Genomic DNA, 18,076 nt, shown 5'->3' with positions numbered 1-18,076 from the left:
CTATATACCTACATGTAACAATTTATTTCGACTGACTAATCACTGTTTACTGGAGTCGTTTCATCACCTCACCGTTAGGCTAATTCGTGTGTAATTTCTCTAATGACAGCTAACAGTCCGCGGGAGTAATGCCGGGTTGCGCGCAATTTGCCCGGGTTTCTGCTATTGCGTGCGACAACCGGACCTAACGCGGTCAACTCGGATTCAATAAAGCTTTCAATTTGCTCAACGTATGTATCATACGACTTACTTAGATACTCCTGAAAAACCGGCTACGTCAGCCAGATTCGGGCGCATGAGCGCCGAACTAACTAGGAGCACAGAATAAATAATAGTACTAAATACAGAAGACTCACTCTCTAACAAAACGCGTCTGTTACGATCAGCACAGATATGGTCGCTAGGTGGTGACAGCGCCACGCGCGGCTTATGGCTTTCCCCAAAATTGGGGCCGAACGGATGTACCTACTTTTTTTTAGCTACCTGTAGCAAAGCGACGAAATCGCGCAGTGAGACACGCCTGCTAGGAGTCTTAAGTGGTCGCCGTGCGCCGTGGCCTTAATCGGCCGGAAGGATCATCATCATCTTCACTCCCGAAAAAAGCAAACACTTGTAAACTTCAACTCCTGAAGTAACAAATATAATACTTAAATAATGACTTAAAACAGAATTTATTGAAGTTTAAACAAGTTGCTACTTTACCAATCATTGCAAAATATGACATCGTCTTACATAAATGGATGGTGTTTAGCAAAAATGTGTCAACCCACTATAAAATGTCAACTTTAAGTGTCATTTTTTTGAGTTGACATGTTATTGCGTAATTAATGTTGGTTGACACATTATTGCTAAACACCATCCAAATAGGCTCTAAGTAATATTACTGTTATCTAGTTTACGTCAGAAAAAGCGACATCTTTGGGTGATTTGGACAATAATAAACTAAACGTAGTCCATATCAGCTCGAACAATTATGATATCCTTGTGAGTTCTGATGGTCTTCAACAAATGATCGAATGTAGGTATACCTACTAAATCAAAATATGATTATAACCTTTAAGTTGATTTTTAGGGTTCCGTACCCAAAGGGTAAAAAACGGGACCCTAAGACTTCGCTGTCCGTCCGTCCGTCCGTCTGTCACCAGGCTGTATCTCATGAACCGCGATAGCTAGACAGTTGAAATTTTCACAAATGATGTATCTCTGTTGCCGCTATAACAAAAAATACTAAAAATAAAATAAAATAAATATTTAAGGGGGGCTCCCATACAACAAACACGATTTTTATGCTCTATTTTTTGTTGATGGTGCGGAACCCTCTGTGCGCGAGTCCGACTCGCAATTGGCCGGTTTTTTAACTTCACATTTCTATCAAATTTTATGTTCTACCTGTTATTGTTCGTACAAAAAGTAGAAATGATAACTCTTGCTTGGGTATCATCGTGATGTTTTGAGTTCGTCAATACCACAATAAGTTTTGCAATAAGTAAAGGTGCAAATAAATCAAATTGCGCATACTTAATCACATAAAAAATATATGATTCAGCCCACATAAATGAGCGGTAACAGCCAATAAAACAAAACCATAGAACTAAATAAACTCTCCAATACTTTGTTTGAAAGTAAACAGTATAAGAAGTAGCATCAAACACTTGGGGGCAGTAAAACGGTCAGTTTTACGAGGTCGTAAATCAACTATCGCTGGATCGCGTCTGAAGTCAGTTTTAAAAGATTCAATAAAACTTACTTTCTTTCACACTTATGTTGGTGTAGGTACTAGTAGGTACCTACTTACTTATCGAGAGGTACAAAAACTTAACTTATACCAAATCTCAGATCTTGACTTAGCTCCACACTTACAGGCGGAATAATTTTTTTCAGTGGGTTCTTGAGAATCAAGTAGAATACATGTATGTATATATATACAGTGCCAACCACTTGAATAGCCTCACCTATATATTTTGAGTATTATAATTATACGTGATTATTTTTATCAATATATCTTAAATTTGAATTGTACGCCCTGACGTTGATCGAACGACACATTAACAAGTCCGAACTTGTCTGCGCGCGAAACGTCGTGGACGCAAGAGCTAATACGGGCCCTCCACATGAATAGCCTCAGTGTAACATAATCGTCCAAACCGTGCATTTAAGTTTCGCTTTCAAATTTATTTTATTATGATTAGATAATACAGATGGCATTCTATTAAGTACCTGCAGTAACGCGATAAACACAGTGTTTTTGTGACTATGGGACGTGGTAAAAAACTTACAAGTTTAGAAATTGAAAAGGTTAATTTTTATTTAACTCTAAAATTATCCCATCGTGAGATAGCTAAAAAAATAGGTCGCAGCCCTAAAGTTATTAATAATTATGTTAAAAATAAGGAAAATTACGGCCACCAGTATACAGGACGCACAAAATTTGCCACTACGGATAATGAACGTCGACTTATTTTACGCTCTGCTTCAAATTCCACCAAGACCGCCAGGCAAATAGCTAGTGAAATAAATACTAGAGCATTTCTCTCTACAGTTCGACGGATTATTAGAACATCATCCCACCACAAACGAAAAAAAATCATGAGTAAACCTCCTTTGCGCGAACAACATGTGGCGGGTCGACTGTCTTTTGCTAAAAAGTACATGTGCTGGAAAACCGAGTGGTGAAATGTGATTTTTAGTGATGAGAAAAAGTTTAATCTAGATGGTCCAGATGGATTTAAATATAATTTTCATGACCTAAGGAAAGAACCGAAAGTTCTATCACGTCATCATTCAACTCTCGGATCGGTTATGGTTTGGGGAGCAATTTCTTACTATGGTACTGTTGATTTAATTGTGGTAGACGGAAGACTAAATGCTGAAAAGTATTTAAATTTATTAAAAGAAACAAAAAGTAAGTTCAGAAAAGTAATAGGTAGAAAAAAAATGTTTTTTCAGCATGATAATGCTCCCATACTCACGTCAGCCATAGTTACAAAGTGGTTTGAAGAAAACCAGATTGAAGTTCTAGATTGGCCATCCTTGTCCCCTGATCTGAACATCATGGAAAATGCCTGGGGTTGGCTGTCTCGGCAAGTTTATTACAACGGAAGACAGTTTAGTAATAAAGAAGAACTGATTCAAGCTATTTACACTGTTTGGGCTTCTGTGGACGTTAATTACATACATTCTTTATATGAATCACTACCTAATCGTATTTTCGAATTAATAAGGTCTAATGGAAGGTATACGAAATATTAAACGAAAGAGTTTTAATAACTAAACAGTATCTTTTAGCATGTGAGGCTATTCAAGTGGAAGGGTCAATTATTTGTTTGACGTTATTTCTTAAAACTTTGATTAGATAACAATAAATATTTTATTTACTATTACAAGGCTTCTTGTTTTATTTCATATTTAATGTTTAATGTATATCTCTTTTTTATATAACTATGAGAAATATTAATTTTGGTGAGTGAGGCTATTCAAGTGGCTGGCACTGTATGTATCCGGGTCGTTACCTAACTTTTATTATAATTTTGTCCACAGAAGGGACCTTTTTCTACAATGTGTTTCATCCTAATAAATTCTAATTATCTAAATCTAACGACGTGTTACGTGTTAATAAATACATTATCTTACTAAGAAATATAGAAACAGCATTTTTTTTTTTCAAATTAGATTTATTGCTAGTAATCATTATTTTCTTAACATTCTGTTCTGTACTTTTGTTACGGCATTGATTTAGATAGCGGGTATAAAAACAACTTAGTTAACTCACCAAATTAATAAAAATGTATACCTAAGACTAAGTACCTAAGTTCGGTACTTACCTAACTACGCTTTACTAGAGCGATTTGTGTAACGATTTCGATACATTAGAATCAAACCAGTTTACCTTACAATCTACGATTGTCAAAGCGATTAGGACTACAGCTAACAAATTATGTCCTTCTGCCTAAGTTGTGTCGCAATCGTGTCTAAACCAGAACCTTACTTACGACTTGGTTAAGCTGTAAAATTTGGCTATCGTTGGTAAATTTACTAGGATCATAACGGTTCAGGCGGAGCATGTCACTTTCTGACTTTGTCACTTTCTGAGATCGTCACATTCTGAGTTCGTCACTTTCTGACTTTGTCACTTTCTGAGATCGTCACATTCTGAGTTCGTCACTTTCTGACTTTGTCACTTTCTGAGATCGTCACATTCTGAGAACGCCACTTTCTGAGGACGTCACTTTCTGAGGACGTCACTTTCTGAGAACGCCACTTTCTGAGGACGTCACTTTCTGAGGACGTCACTTTCTGAGTTCGTCACTTTCTGAGTTCGTCACTTTTTTAGCATAGGTACGATTTAACAGTATAATATACCTGCACAAAAGATGTATACTGCCAGCAACCAGATTAGCTGTTCGACATACGGTTGCTTTTATTATATCCTACATACCAATACCAATCTCTGTTTGCCTTACGCCTGACTGGTAGAGAATTCCATTTGGAAAAACGTCCTATTTGTCGCGCAATAAAGTGAAAACAGAGAAATAAATAATAATAAAAAACAATCTAATTATGTTTAAATCAGAATATTTAATTCAGAATAAGTACTTAGAAACTACAAGCACCAAAACATTTAGCCACAGATTGGAGTTAGGCCGGCAACAGCTTCGATTCAATACGCATAAATGTTTCGCACAGTAGGAACCATGATTTTATCATTCGTCGCTGTGATTAGCTCGTGAAGGTATCACGGCAAGCTCGCTGACACCAGTGGAAGGTCATTCCCACATATTTACATTTAAACGGACTGCCGCTCCTTTCGTGACAACATATTCTTCATACCGCGTCTTCTGTCATGTCTCCATAAACTCAAACGTCTTTTTTTCTGATGATAGTGTACATTTTGGATATAAAAATATGCATTAGCGTATAAAATCAGCATTGCTGCAGTTTTGTTTCAGACAATATTTCTTCTCGTGTCATCTGTGGAGAATAGGCGTCAATGGATTTTTTCTTCAAAGCGTTGCCGAATTTCAGAATATATGTTCAGCCATCAATCACTTCTGCGTATGGAGTGATCCATACTCTCATAGTTCTCATGTTCTTTATTTGTTTGTTTTCTTCCTATATACTTAGAGGTTACACGATGAATTTTTAAATTATTATTACATTATACTTTTAGCCTGACAATAAAAATCTTGCATGTCGCCGATTTGACATCGCTGATTTTTTTTCTATTTAAAATGCGAAACTACAAAAAGGTTATACATATATACCTAGTTTGTCAAAGGACTGTCTCATTTCAAACATAGACAGAGATAATCATACTATCTTTGTCTTTCTCTAGTACTAGCACCCAAAACAAAAGGATGAGTATAGTTTGTAGGTATTGTTCTTATTTAATGACAAATGGCTTTGACCAACTATAATTAGATAATATGGTGCGCTAGCTTCGACCTTCATCATTCATGCCGAATTTGGCCTACCATTCGATAAGCATGCTATATGTATATACGATAAATTTAATCATATTTCTTAGAATGTCATTCATATATTAGATTCCAACGGACACTTCTTAGTAACGAGAATAAGTTGAAGAGTAATTAAACCAAATCAACACATCCCACGCCATTACATAGAATGAATTTGGAATGAATGACATTTTATAAATGGACGTCTAGAGCCAAACAAAAAAGTATGGCAGCAAAATACTTTTCTACGATGTTCCTGTTGATGGTAATAACGCTCACTTCAAAGAAAAACATTCAAATCACATACTGTTTTTAACACTAAGTATCAAAATTGCAAAAAGAACTGCGATACAGTAAAAGCTTTTTATTCCAATGACTTTAATTGTAACATATCCAAATGACTTACGTCAAAAGCGAATAGCGAACGAATATGGAATGAATAGAGTCGCTACGGATTGTGTTTCCATATTAATTATTACATATTTATTAGATGGTATTGTATGAAATCTAGAAGAGCACCAATTTACAATTAACTTTTACCGGCTTTCCCCACTGAAGTCGTTTTTTTAGGGTTCCGTACCTCAAAAGGAAAAAACGGAACCTTATTAGGATCACTCGTGCCTCTCTCTGTCCGTCCGTCTGTCACAGACTATTTTCTCCGAAACTACTGCACCAATTAAGTTGAAATTTGGCACATATATGTAAGTTTGTGACCCAAAGATGGACGTGTAATGTAAACAAATGAATTTTAAATATGGAGGCCATTTTTGGGGGGTAAATGAGAAAATTAAAAAATAAAGTTCTTTAAACTATATCGTGTTACATATCAAATGAAAGAGCTCATTGTAAGAATCTCAAATATTTTTTTTATATAATTTTAGGATAAATAGTTTAGCAGTTATTCAAGAAAATAGGCAAAAAATGACCATTCCCCCCTCCTTATCTACGCCACGAGCACACAAAACTGGTTGAAAGGCCATAAATAAATAAATAATTACATAAATAATCTTTTTGAGATTTTTTATAAAATTAATGCTACTTTTTTCGATAGGATCAATATTCTGCCGCTTTCTACCCAGTGGCTGTTAACAGCCACTGTGCCAACTCGCGTCTTATGCATCTTTCACTTCCACCCCTGGAGCATATAGCTCTAACGACGTAACGACTCCTCTCTGGACGGCCAATAAAGGCAAGCCAGAGCCGAGAGTCCTGCGGGTCCCCTTGGGGTCCACTCCGACCGACGAAGACACGCCGGAGACGGAGACCCTGACCGACTCTTTGAAGCACTCGGATACGTGGGGTCGTTACTCCCCAACAGCTCGCCACAAGCTGCCCTGGGTTATTTGATTTATTATTATTATTTTGTATTTTAATGTCACTAACCTTAATTAATTTTAAGATTTGTTGTACTAACAATTTTATTATGGATCTACGGATTCGAATTAAATAAATAATTGAATTAATTGAATAACACATTTTTTGCTATTGGCTATCGTTTACGGGTTATTTACGAAATACTAAAAAAGGGACCTTAGAATTTATTTTCTCCCTTTAATATCTTTTTTAATGTTGATCCTAGCGAAAAAAAGTAGCAGGGTCTTACAAATGACACAAAATTAATAAATAGTGACATAAACATTTTGATACTTCCATATACCTAATGTCGAAAAAATGCCATATACATGTCAAAAGTGCCTTAAAAATTGCTAAATAGTGCCATACAAATGTTGATATTTAAACGTCCATATCTAGCTAACTATAAAAAGTAGAGTGGTGCCTCGTACAGTATATTTTTTGTTGTTAAGAATACTTCCTAAATCTATGATTATAAATCTAATTTTCCAAAAATAAAAAATTGCCATACAAATGTCGAAAAAACACCCTCTTCAAAAATTGACCCAAAAAGGGACCTCAACCCCCCCTCCCCCACCCGTTAGCTTCACCCCCACCCCCGGGTACTTTTAGTATCTTGTCTTGTGTCCTGCATAGTGGGTAAAACATAGAGATCAAATGTATAAATTAATGTATCTACCATCTTTCATGTTACCTATGTTTAATAAAATAAATGAAACTGAAACTGAATACACCATTCCCTAGATTCTAGAACTATGCCAAAATTGGCTTATAAATGTATTATTTCCCCCGATTGGCAATTTTTGGTGTTCGTTTGGTGTACTATAGGTACCTAAAAAAGTACATGGGGCATATTCTAATAGCCTCCGATATGAGGAATCTAAAAAAAATTTTGGATTGCAACTAAATCAGTACGACGCTGTCATTTTCTATTACGCGATTACGTCCGATTTTACCCGAAAAACGAAGTTCATTCTGAGAGTTAACGGAGTTAACGGACTGTAAGTATAATTGGTCAAAGCAATTTGTCATTAAATAAGAACAATCACAAGGTGACAGATTTAACGTTAAGTTCTAACTAACGTTAGACCAGGCCCCAATTTCACCACGGTGACAGGTGCGACAATTGTAAAACATCACTGTTGCTGACGTCACAGGCATCCATGGGCTACGGTTACCGCTTACCATCGGGCGGGCCGTATTCCTGTTTGCCACCATCATTGTATTATTTAAAAAAACTTTATTATATCGAAAAAAAAACAGATATTTCTCTTACCAAGTTTCTGACAATTGTCACAAGATTTAAAAGAATTGTTGTGAATTCTTGACAGGAAATGAGTTCTGTGTCGGAATTAATATAAATTCGATTTAAAATTTTCATTTCCGGTTTTTTGTATGAAAAAAAAAACAAAATTGTTATAACTGCAAGAAAGAGCAATTAAAATTGTATACAAACCAATATTCAACTTATTTTTCAGTTTATTAAATAATACCTGCATCAGCTTTTGAAAAATGCTCTCCTCAAATTTCGTCCACTTTTTAAATGCTTCCAAACCGGAAACGGTGCCAAATAATTTTTTTTTAAAACAATGCGTATTTTTAAAACATCGAGTAGTATGATTATTCCAAATATCAGCAAATTCTATGACCTGACACTTTTTTCGCTGCCCGCTTGGCGTGAAATGCCCCTACTATCAAAAGTACATTTCGATAGTAGATAATAATATGTTGTTGATGTTGGCTTATTAGATATAGATGCACCTTATTTGAATCAGGTGTGCAGGATTTCGAAAATGACTGATGAATGATTTTGGAATCCAAGATGGCGACCATGCAGTATGTCATAAAAGTCGTCATGGATGTCGTTTTATACGTTTCAGGAAGTGATACGATAGGTTGTTCAGTGCGTGTGGTTCTGAAGAGGAACGAAAATTGTATTATTTTTGCGCTACGACGCACGGTTTAGGAGATCCAGGCCCTATAAAGATTTTTCTTTCCTTTTTTCTTCTATTTATTAGTTTTTTCCTTTTCTTGTGTTTTTTAAATATGACTTAGGAGTTTCATAAAGGGGAATGAATATTTGATTATTTTTGCACTACGACGTACGGTTTAGGAGATACAGCATTATAAAGTTTTTTTTTTGTTTTTCTTTTTATTTCTTTTTTGTTTTTTTTTTACGCACGGTTTAGGAGATACAACCCATAAACATTTTTCTTTATTTTTTTTTATTTTTTTTTGTTTTTCGTGTTTTTTAAATATTACTTTCGGGATTCAAAGGGGAACGAAAATTTGATTATTTTTGCGCTACGATGCACGGTTTAGGAGATACAGCATTATAACGTTTTTTTTTTGTTTTTATTTATTTCTTTTTTGTTTTTTTTTTAATATTAATTAGGGGTTTCTTACAGAGGAATGAACATTTTATTATTTTTGCGCTACGACGCACGGTTTAGGAGATACAACCCATAAACATTTTTCTTTCTTTTTTTTTTGTTTTTCGTGTTTTTTAAATATTACTTCCGGGATTCAAAGGGGAACGAAAATTTGATTATTTTTGCGCTACGACGCACGGTTTAGGAGATACAGCATTATAAAGTTTTTTTATTTTTTCTTTTTATTTCTTTTTTGTTTTTTTTTTTTTTTAATATTAATTAGGGGTTTCTTACAGAGGAATGAACATTTTATTATTTTTGCGCTACGACGCACGGTTTAGGAGATACAACCCATAAACATTTTTCTTTCTTTTTTTTAATTTTTTTTTTGTTTTTCGTGTTTTTTAAATATTACTTGCAAGATTCAAAGGGGAACGAAAATTTGATTATTTTTGCGCTACGACGCACGGTTTAGGAGATACAGCATTATAAAGTTTTTCTTTTAATTTCTTTTTTTTTTTAAATATTAATTAGGGATTTTTTACAGAGGAATGAACATTTTATTATTTTTGCGCTACGACGCACGGTTTAGGAGATACAACCCATAAACATTTTTCTTTCTTTTTTTTAATTTTTTTTTGTTTTTCGTGTTTTTAGGGTTCCGTAGCCAAATGGCAAAAAACGGAACCCTTATAGATTCGTCATGTCTGTCTGTCTGTCTGTCCGTCTGTCCGTCTGTCCGTATGTCTGTCCGTCCGTATGTCACAGCCACTTTTCTCCGAAACTATAAGAACTATACTGTTGAAACTTGGTAAGTAGATGTATTCTGTGAACCGCATTAATATTTTCACACAAAAATAGAAAAAAAAAAACAAAAAACGAATCATTTTTACAAGCAAGCAGTAACATCAATAAATAGGTGTCTTATTTAATATAATTCGACTAAATTACATTTCAGCAACACCTCCATATTTCACAAAATAAATCAAGACATTATCCAACCTATATAATCTTGACGTATATTATATCAAAGACGCCTGTACCTAATATAAACCGACCAAGTAACGAATTAGCTATACCATCATATTTAACAAACTAATTTATGACGTTTTGCAACCTTCTTATTTTGGCAAATATATTCCGACACAGCCGGGTGGTATTCTATCTGTCCAATCTCGGTCCAATGTGTATTTGCGTCTCACATTTTGCTTAATGAGAGAGTGAGACGCAATGCATATTGGACAAAGATCTTAAACAAGTAGAATACCACCTCTTTCATTTGATAAACAGAAAAGAATAATGACAAAAGACTATGAACTTTAACTACTAGAATTAAAGTTGAGTTTTACTAACGTACATAATTATCTTTAATGTATTTTGACTGATTCTATTTCAATTTGACAGAAGCCCTGCCGTATTTATGGTCAATAAGGTCTACTGGCCTTAAAATTGTGTATGAAATTACAAGCAAATATCAGCTTAAAGAATGATAGTGTTAACGTTAGTTTGGTAACGTTAGTTTATAATGTGAATTGCGTAACGTTAACAAGCCCTGCAATAAAAAGTAAAATTACCGGTAAAATTAACGTTAACTAGCTAACGTTATAATAATGTTAAGTTATCAAGTATCGTTACCATTTACTACCGGTAATAAGGTAACTTTATGATTTTAACGTTAAGTAACGTTACTTTATAATGTGAATTGGTAACGTTAACAAGCCCTGAGAACAATACCTACAAACTATACTCATCCTTTTGTTTTGGGTGCTAGTACTAGAGAAAGACAAAGATAGTATGATTATCTCTGTCTATGTTTGAAATGAGACAGTCCTTTGACAAACTAGGTATATATGTATAACCTTTTTGTAGTTTCGCATTTTAAATAGAAAAAAAAAATCAGCGATGTCAAATCGGCGACATGCAAGATTTTTATTGTCAGGCTAAAAGTATAATGTAATAATAATTTAAAAATTCATCGTGTAACCTAAGTATATAGGAAGAAAACAAACAAATAAAGAACATGAGAACTATGAGAGTATGGATCACTCCATACGCAGAAGTGATTGATGGCTGAACATATATTCTGAAATTCGGCAACGCTTTGAAGAAAAAATCCATTGACGCCTATTCTCCACAGATGACACGAGAAGAAATATTGTCTGAAACAAAACTGCAGCAATGCTGATTTTATACGCTAATGCATATTTTTATATCCAAAATGTACACTATCATCAGAAAAAAAGACGTTTGAGTTTATGGAGACATGACAGAAGACGCGGTATGAAGAATATGTTGTCACGAAAGGAGCGGCAGTCCGTTTAAATGTAAATATGTGGGAATGAATATGTGCTGGTGTCAGCGAGCTTGCCGTGATACCTTCACGAGCTAATCACAGCGACGAATGATAAAATCATGGTTCCTACTGTGCGAAACATTTATGCGTATTGAATCGAAGCTGTTGCCGGCCTAACTCCAATCTGTGGCTAAATGTTTTGGTGCTTGTAGTTTCTAAGTACTTATTCTGAATTAAATACTCTGATTTAAACATAATTAGATTGTTTTTTATTATTATTTATTTCTCTGTTTTCACTTTATTGCGCGACAAATAGGACGTTTTTCCAAATGGAATTCTCTACCAGTCAGGCGTAAGGCAAACAGAGATTGGTATTGGTATGTAGGATATAATAAAAGCAACCGTATGTCGAACAGCTAATCTGGTTGCTGGCAGTATACATCTTTTGTGCAGGTATATTATACTGTTAAATCGTACCTATGCTAAAAAAGTGACGAACTCAGAAAGTGACGAACTCAGAAAGTGACGTCCTCAGAAAGTGACGTCCTCAGAAAGTGGCGTTCTCAGAAAGTGACGTCCTCAGAAAGTGACGTCCTCAGAAAGTGGCGTTCTCAGAATGTGACGATCTCAGAAAGTGACAAAGTCAGAAAGTGACGAACTCAGAATGTGACGATCTCAGAAAGTGACAAAGTCAGAAAGTGACGAACTCAGAATGTGACGATCTCAGAAAGTGACAAAGTCAGAAAGTGACATGCTCCGCCTGAACCATCATAACGCTTTGTAGTTTGTCTATAAAATTATGAAAAAAGGAACTTACTTAATTGCACCTTATCTTCATTCAAACTATTACTGGATTTATATTTATTATTTACCGGCTTTACACAAGGACGAGGATCTGGGCCCGTTTCTCAAAAGCTTGTAAGATAAAGAATTGGGTACAAGTTACACTTACTTGATCACACAGTTCATTAAGAGCCAACAGGAGTGGTCATTTCTCCATACAAACGTACTCGACAGTTTCCTCCGTGGGTTTTGAAGCTAGAGCAATGATTTTTTCAACACAGATTAATATTGTCAATATCTGTGTCGGACCGTTTTGCTTTTTTTGATATTTTTGTTTTTTAAGGCGCTAGAGCCCTTCAAAAATGGCCAAAATGGCCTAATTGACTATGCCGCAATGAGAGGCATGCTATTCAAAACTGACATCAATTAGTCAAAAAAGCAAAACGGTCCGACACAGATAATGTCATAATCATTTAGATTTCCAAATTTGGTTACGATTGGTTAAGTTTTGGAGGAGGAAACAGTCGAGTACGAAACCTCGATTTTTGATATTTTTACGCAGGATTTTTCGCCTTGTCCTTATCGCACTAGTTTTAGGAGCCGCTTCCGTTAGCGAGACGGGTATATTTACCTAAAATATTTTAAGTTTAGCTCCTGTTGGCTCTTAAACAAAATCTTTTAACCTTAAATTCGACTCCTTACCATGTAAATAAAGCGAATAATCTGTAAGGAGATATTGTAAATAAGCATGAGCTAGGGACACCTGTGTTACGCATCGGGTGAGGACAAAAAAATACGTATCTGAGTGCATTTGGACAGGAAAGTGTGGATAGGACTTAACACAATCTACATTTTTTTCTTATAACCAGGTAATAACTAGAGATGCACCGGATATCCGGTTACTATCCGGTATCCGGCCTATCCGGCCGTTATTTTAGTATCCGGCCGGATACCGGATAGTGACCTACTATCCGGCCGGATACCGGATAGTAATATTAACACATTTTGGGGTAAAAAATGGAATCTAAAAACAGTCACGGTCATAATGCTAACGACACAGTAGATAGAAATGAATACGTAACCAATGTCACACAATACACTAATTTGTTTACACAAAAATACGCGCGCGCACTTGTAACTATAAACGAACTTAAGTAGGTACGTAATGACATGATAAAACTCGTTATAGGCGAATTAGACTCTCGCGCGAGCCACGAGACGCGAGTGTAAGCGGTGGGCTCGCGGCTCGTCTCGTGGCTCGCAAGCTCGTCGAGCTAATATAATTTAAACACTAACGGCACGGCATAAAGTTTATAACCGAATGACAAGCCGAACGCGAGTGTAAGCGGTGGACTCGCGTCTCGTGGCGCGGCTCGCGGCTCGTCTCGTGGCTCGCGCGAGAGTTTAAACCGGCTATTACGATCCTAGAAATGTGTCCGCGCGAACGTTCACTACGAAACAGGTCGAAACCTGCACGACGCGCACCTGCAAAACTCAAAATATAGGTATAGTTCCGCCGGCCGAACATCCGGCGGCCGGATACCGGATATTCGGCCAGTGTCCAGGCCGGATATCCGGTATCCGGTATCCGGCCAAACAACTATCCGTTGCATCTCTAGTAATAACTAATAAGAATTGTTTACTGGGGCTTTTAACTGATTTATGGATAAATAATTAAACACTTCTAAGTGAAAATTCAATATTCAACATTAAAAATGCATTAATAAAAATGCTCGTTCTTCAGAAATTTACCGCTATCTTAGCAGGCCTTAATGCTCATTCTAATGAATAGTAAAAAAAATACTGTTACCTGTTCAAAATTATGGTCTGGTTTTAGAACAGCCAGACCTAAGTAAAAAATGAATCCGTTAGTGTTCCACAATCGTGTACATTAATTAGCACAATACCGCAATAAGGACTTTCTTGGAGTAATTTTATCGACTGTTGATAAGCATAATTTTCGGAGCTTCAACTGCTTGTAAAATCTTGTAATATCAAAAAAACTGTTTCTTTAAAATAAATAAAATTATAAATACTTGCTTATTTTACTTGTCGTCGATATATCCTAACCATATCCACACTAATTTAACATCTCGAGACATCACTACTTCCGTCTCTGTCGCTGGGGCCGGTTCGTGCACGTGTGTAGAACCCGTTTCGCCGACCCAACATTTTATTAATTTGTGTTTCTTATACTTTATATTGTACTGGTATCGCTGGTTTCTTACAGGTACAGGGATCGGGAGATTTTCAATTATATCTTTGTAAAAACATACCTATATCTATAATTACGCTGATAATTTATATGACTATCAAGGCTATATTTTTAAGCATGCTTACTCCGGGGTTATATTAAATAGTGTACTGACGGAAAGGGTACCTTTGCGTTCTTTCGATATTAAAGCTGAGACAGCGGTCAATAGAAAATACTCAGAAGTCATTTTTCATTTAATTCTTTACTTTTGTTTATTTACAACATATTTACAAGTAAAAATCTTTTACAGCGGTCTATAATTCATATTTTTATGTAGATAATGCATATAGATTTAAGTATGTATTTAGTAGCTTTTTTGTGCAGTCTCGAAGCTCAGCCCATTTGTATCGACGATAGCAAATTGCCTGCTTTTGTCCTGTCTGCTCGCTCGTGCGTTGTCTTGCGTCTTGTCATCGAAGTTCCGATTGATTTGTTCTCTTTGTATGTATTTGTTTAAATCACCTTTATTCTTATGATCGTTCATATATTTAACGGTGCAAATTATTCTTGAAACATACGAAAACCTTTTCCTTTTTGATTGATATTTTTTTCCTAAACCAAGAATTACGTTACGGGTTTAAAATTAAGGGTTTTAAATTAAGTTACGGGGAAAAAATAAAATAAACATTAATTAATTGATTTCGTGTCGAACGTCTATTTGAAATTGAAATTAAATTCAAGATTTTTAATTTTAATAAATATCGATAGAGTAGTCCTCAAATGAACAAAAGACCTCAAATCCACTGACGGACAATCAACATGGCCCTCACGACCTGTTTCAATCACCGGCCATTTAATTTATATAGAACTGCAGGGATCGGATACCGGTATTTTTTGTATGGGAACGGAAACGGTATTTTTTCGTTCTTTGCTAATTACTTCATTTCTAATTGGGCAATCTAATAATACGAAGTCGTAACCTAAAAACACAAATGAGTCCTACATTTCGGGTATAAAATAATTCGAAAAATATGGTTATTTCTAAGTTTTTGCCAAAAACCGGTTCCGATCCCTGTATAGAAGTGCGGTAATCTTAGCTTATAAATGTTCATATAAATGCAACCGTCTTGACCATTTTAATCGTTATGTATTGTTTATATTTTATCAATGCGAGAATAGATGCCCTAATCGTTTTCAGTTTAGCCAATTTTTTACGGAAGGTGTACAATCAATCACAGAGTAACATTATTCGGATCAAGGTCTTACTGGGTGCTTCTTGGGTGGGTCTTGCTTTGTGAACCTTCCTCACAGAATAATAACCAGCTACGAGAACACCTAGAACACTTGCATATACTTTATTGCCTCCCACACCGTCTGTTTATCATACGCACCCAAACTTTAAGCATTACGCAACAAATTAATAGTAGGTATTCGCTAGGTGCACGACTGGTGCTGGTGCTGCCCTCATTTTGTCGGACTTTCTACGTTAAATCTTATGGAGTAAAATTAGTTCAAGCGGCTGCCGCTAGTACTAATATCGGACACTCCATAAGATTACCTGTGTTTGTGACGATCAGCGCCACTTCCCCCTCCACCGACTTCGCACCTTGCCAATACCTACATTTTGTGGCACTAGCGTAAGTTCCAGATCTAAAAATTCGTAGTGTATAGTGACAAGGAGATTTTTTCTACTCCGGTACGTTAATCAGTGATATCGAAAAAAACTTCTTTTGAATGATGGTTGGAAACTCTAGGTACCTATGTGTCTATAGGTTTCATTTTAAACCTGCTAGCAAGTAGCAACAACTTCAATATATTTTTATTTATGTTTTGACACTTACGCAACTATTAATTTTGGGCATCGTATGGTCATTCAAAGCTTTATTAGTAGGTACTACTACATAGTACCTACTACTACGACTATACTATTACGAAGACAATAGCCTTATAATCTTTATAATATACATATAGATATGTATACCTTCTTTCTTCATCAATCAAGAGTTGCAAAACATCAAAAGATGAACTTTTTATCAACGGTCTGACACGTGTATCTATAAATCTGTACATAAATCAAAATGTTTATTAGCGACCTACGTGCTCTGGCGCATGTCGTGGGTGGAACACGGCGCAGGCGCAAACTCCTCGGCTACAGGCTTTTGCGAATGTCTGATCCTATTCATTCATTTTCGTTATTATAGTGTTTTGTCTTTTTCCAACAAACACATAAATGTCAAAGAGCGTCCCTAGTGATTTTTTATCGGCCTCAGTTTAAATAGGTTTTATGAAATTAAAACCACGCTAACGGTTGACCTTAAATAGTAAATGTTTGAGGGCTGAATGAAATTTTAGAGATGCCTACAATTTATTTCAGGCGAGTGGCCCATTTCACGAAAATAGTTTTTAAGTCATATGAATATGTACTCGTAATAACTTTCGTTCTATTTCAGATGCTGTCCGACCTTACCACTCCGAGTCCGACATCGACCGTCCAGCCATCGAGCCCCAATGCCGTCTCTCCGCCTCATCCCCCCCACTCTCCCTGACCTTCGACGACCTGGAGGACGATGTGTTCATCAGTCCCCGGACAGATAACGGCAACGATCTCTTCGCCACTAGAAATGTCGAGATATTCGGATATGGGAGTCCGAGGACGCCTGCGGGGGTGCTGTTGAGCCCACGGAGGGACAGGACGTTCACGTTTCCTGAGACGAGCGAGAAGCATTGGAGGGATAAGGGGGGGACGGATATGGCTGACGGAGTGGGAGACACTGATGTGGTAAGTGATAAAACCAATATATTTTTGCCTACAAGAGAAAAAATCTGTTGAAAAGAAGGCGTTGATTCACACTTCTGCGTCTATACGCACTACGTGAGGACTATTTAATTAGCCTATGCTAGTCCTCACATAAAAAGTAAGAATTCTAATTGGGCTCGGGGGCGTACTCGTTCTAGGTAAATATTACAGAGGAATATTACAAAAAACTAATCAAATGATACAGGAAACGTTAATTTTGCTCCAACAATTAGTTTACTTTGTAAAATGATAACCTAAAATAATAATATACTTATTACGATTTGCGGTTATTCTCCGAACCTATAACGCCAAAGCAAAATATGTTTATAAGGCGTTTATCTAAAATGCACGTGTCTTGAAAACCTTTGTTTGACCGCAAAAATGATTCACCGATGGGTCGATGAGCCGTTTATACCTAGTGTGTCGTGTAGTTTTAAATACCATAGATATAAAGTCGAGTTTTACTTGATCTGGTTTTATATGCAGACACTTGGGTAAGCTTGGATATGGAGAGAGGATTTAATGAATTCTGGGAAATGAAATAGGTGTCGTTTTATTTTGCAGCGCACATTAGTCTTATATGACTGCTTTAAAATACCTATTAGGTACCTACTCTACCTATATCAAAATATGTGGAATGTACAGTTACCTACTCGTTATGTGACATTTTGTAAGCATTGTTTTGTTTAATCTAATAATTACGTTGTACTCATTTATAGTATATTAGGTAATTGTTATGCTTCTCCAACTACATATAATAAAATCTACACAAATATTTAATATTTACAGTGGTAATGGTAACCCAAACTTAAGTTAAAAGCCTGTTCG

The 18,076-nt window shown here is 35.9% G+C and overlaps 1 protein-coding gene across 1 annotated transcript in view; it reads left to right on the top strand.

Annotated features, from left to right (window-relative positions):
• Window positions 1-18,076, top strand: part of LOC134648572 (uncharacterized) — a 124,349-nt gene that overhangs the window by 80,615 nt on the left and 25,658 nt on the right. The window contains exon 2 of the mRNA XM_063503073.1: window positions 16,902-17,230. Within this exon, the coding sequence (XP_063359143.1) occupies window positions 16,902-17,230 (329 nt within the window). The remainder of the gene's footprint in view (window positions 1-16,901; window positions 17,231-18,076) is intronic.

The sequence above is a fragment of the Cydia amplana genome, chromosome 1 (genome assembly GCF_948474715.1).
Source record: "Cydia amplana chromosome 1, ilCydAmpl1.1, whole genome shotgun sequence".
Classification (NCBI taxonomy): domain Eukaryota; kingdom Metazoa; phylum Arthropoda; class Insecta; order Lepidoptera; family Tortricidae; genus Cydia; species Cydia amplana.
This window is presented reverse-complemented; position numbering and strand designations above follow the sequence as displayed.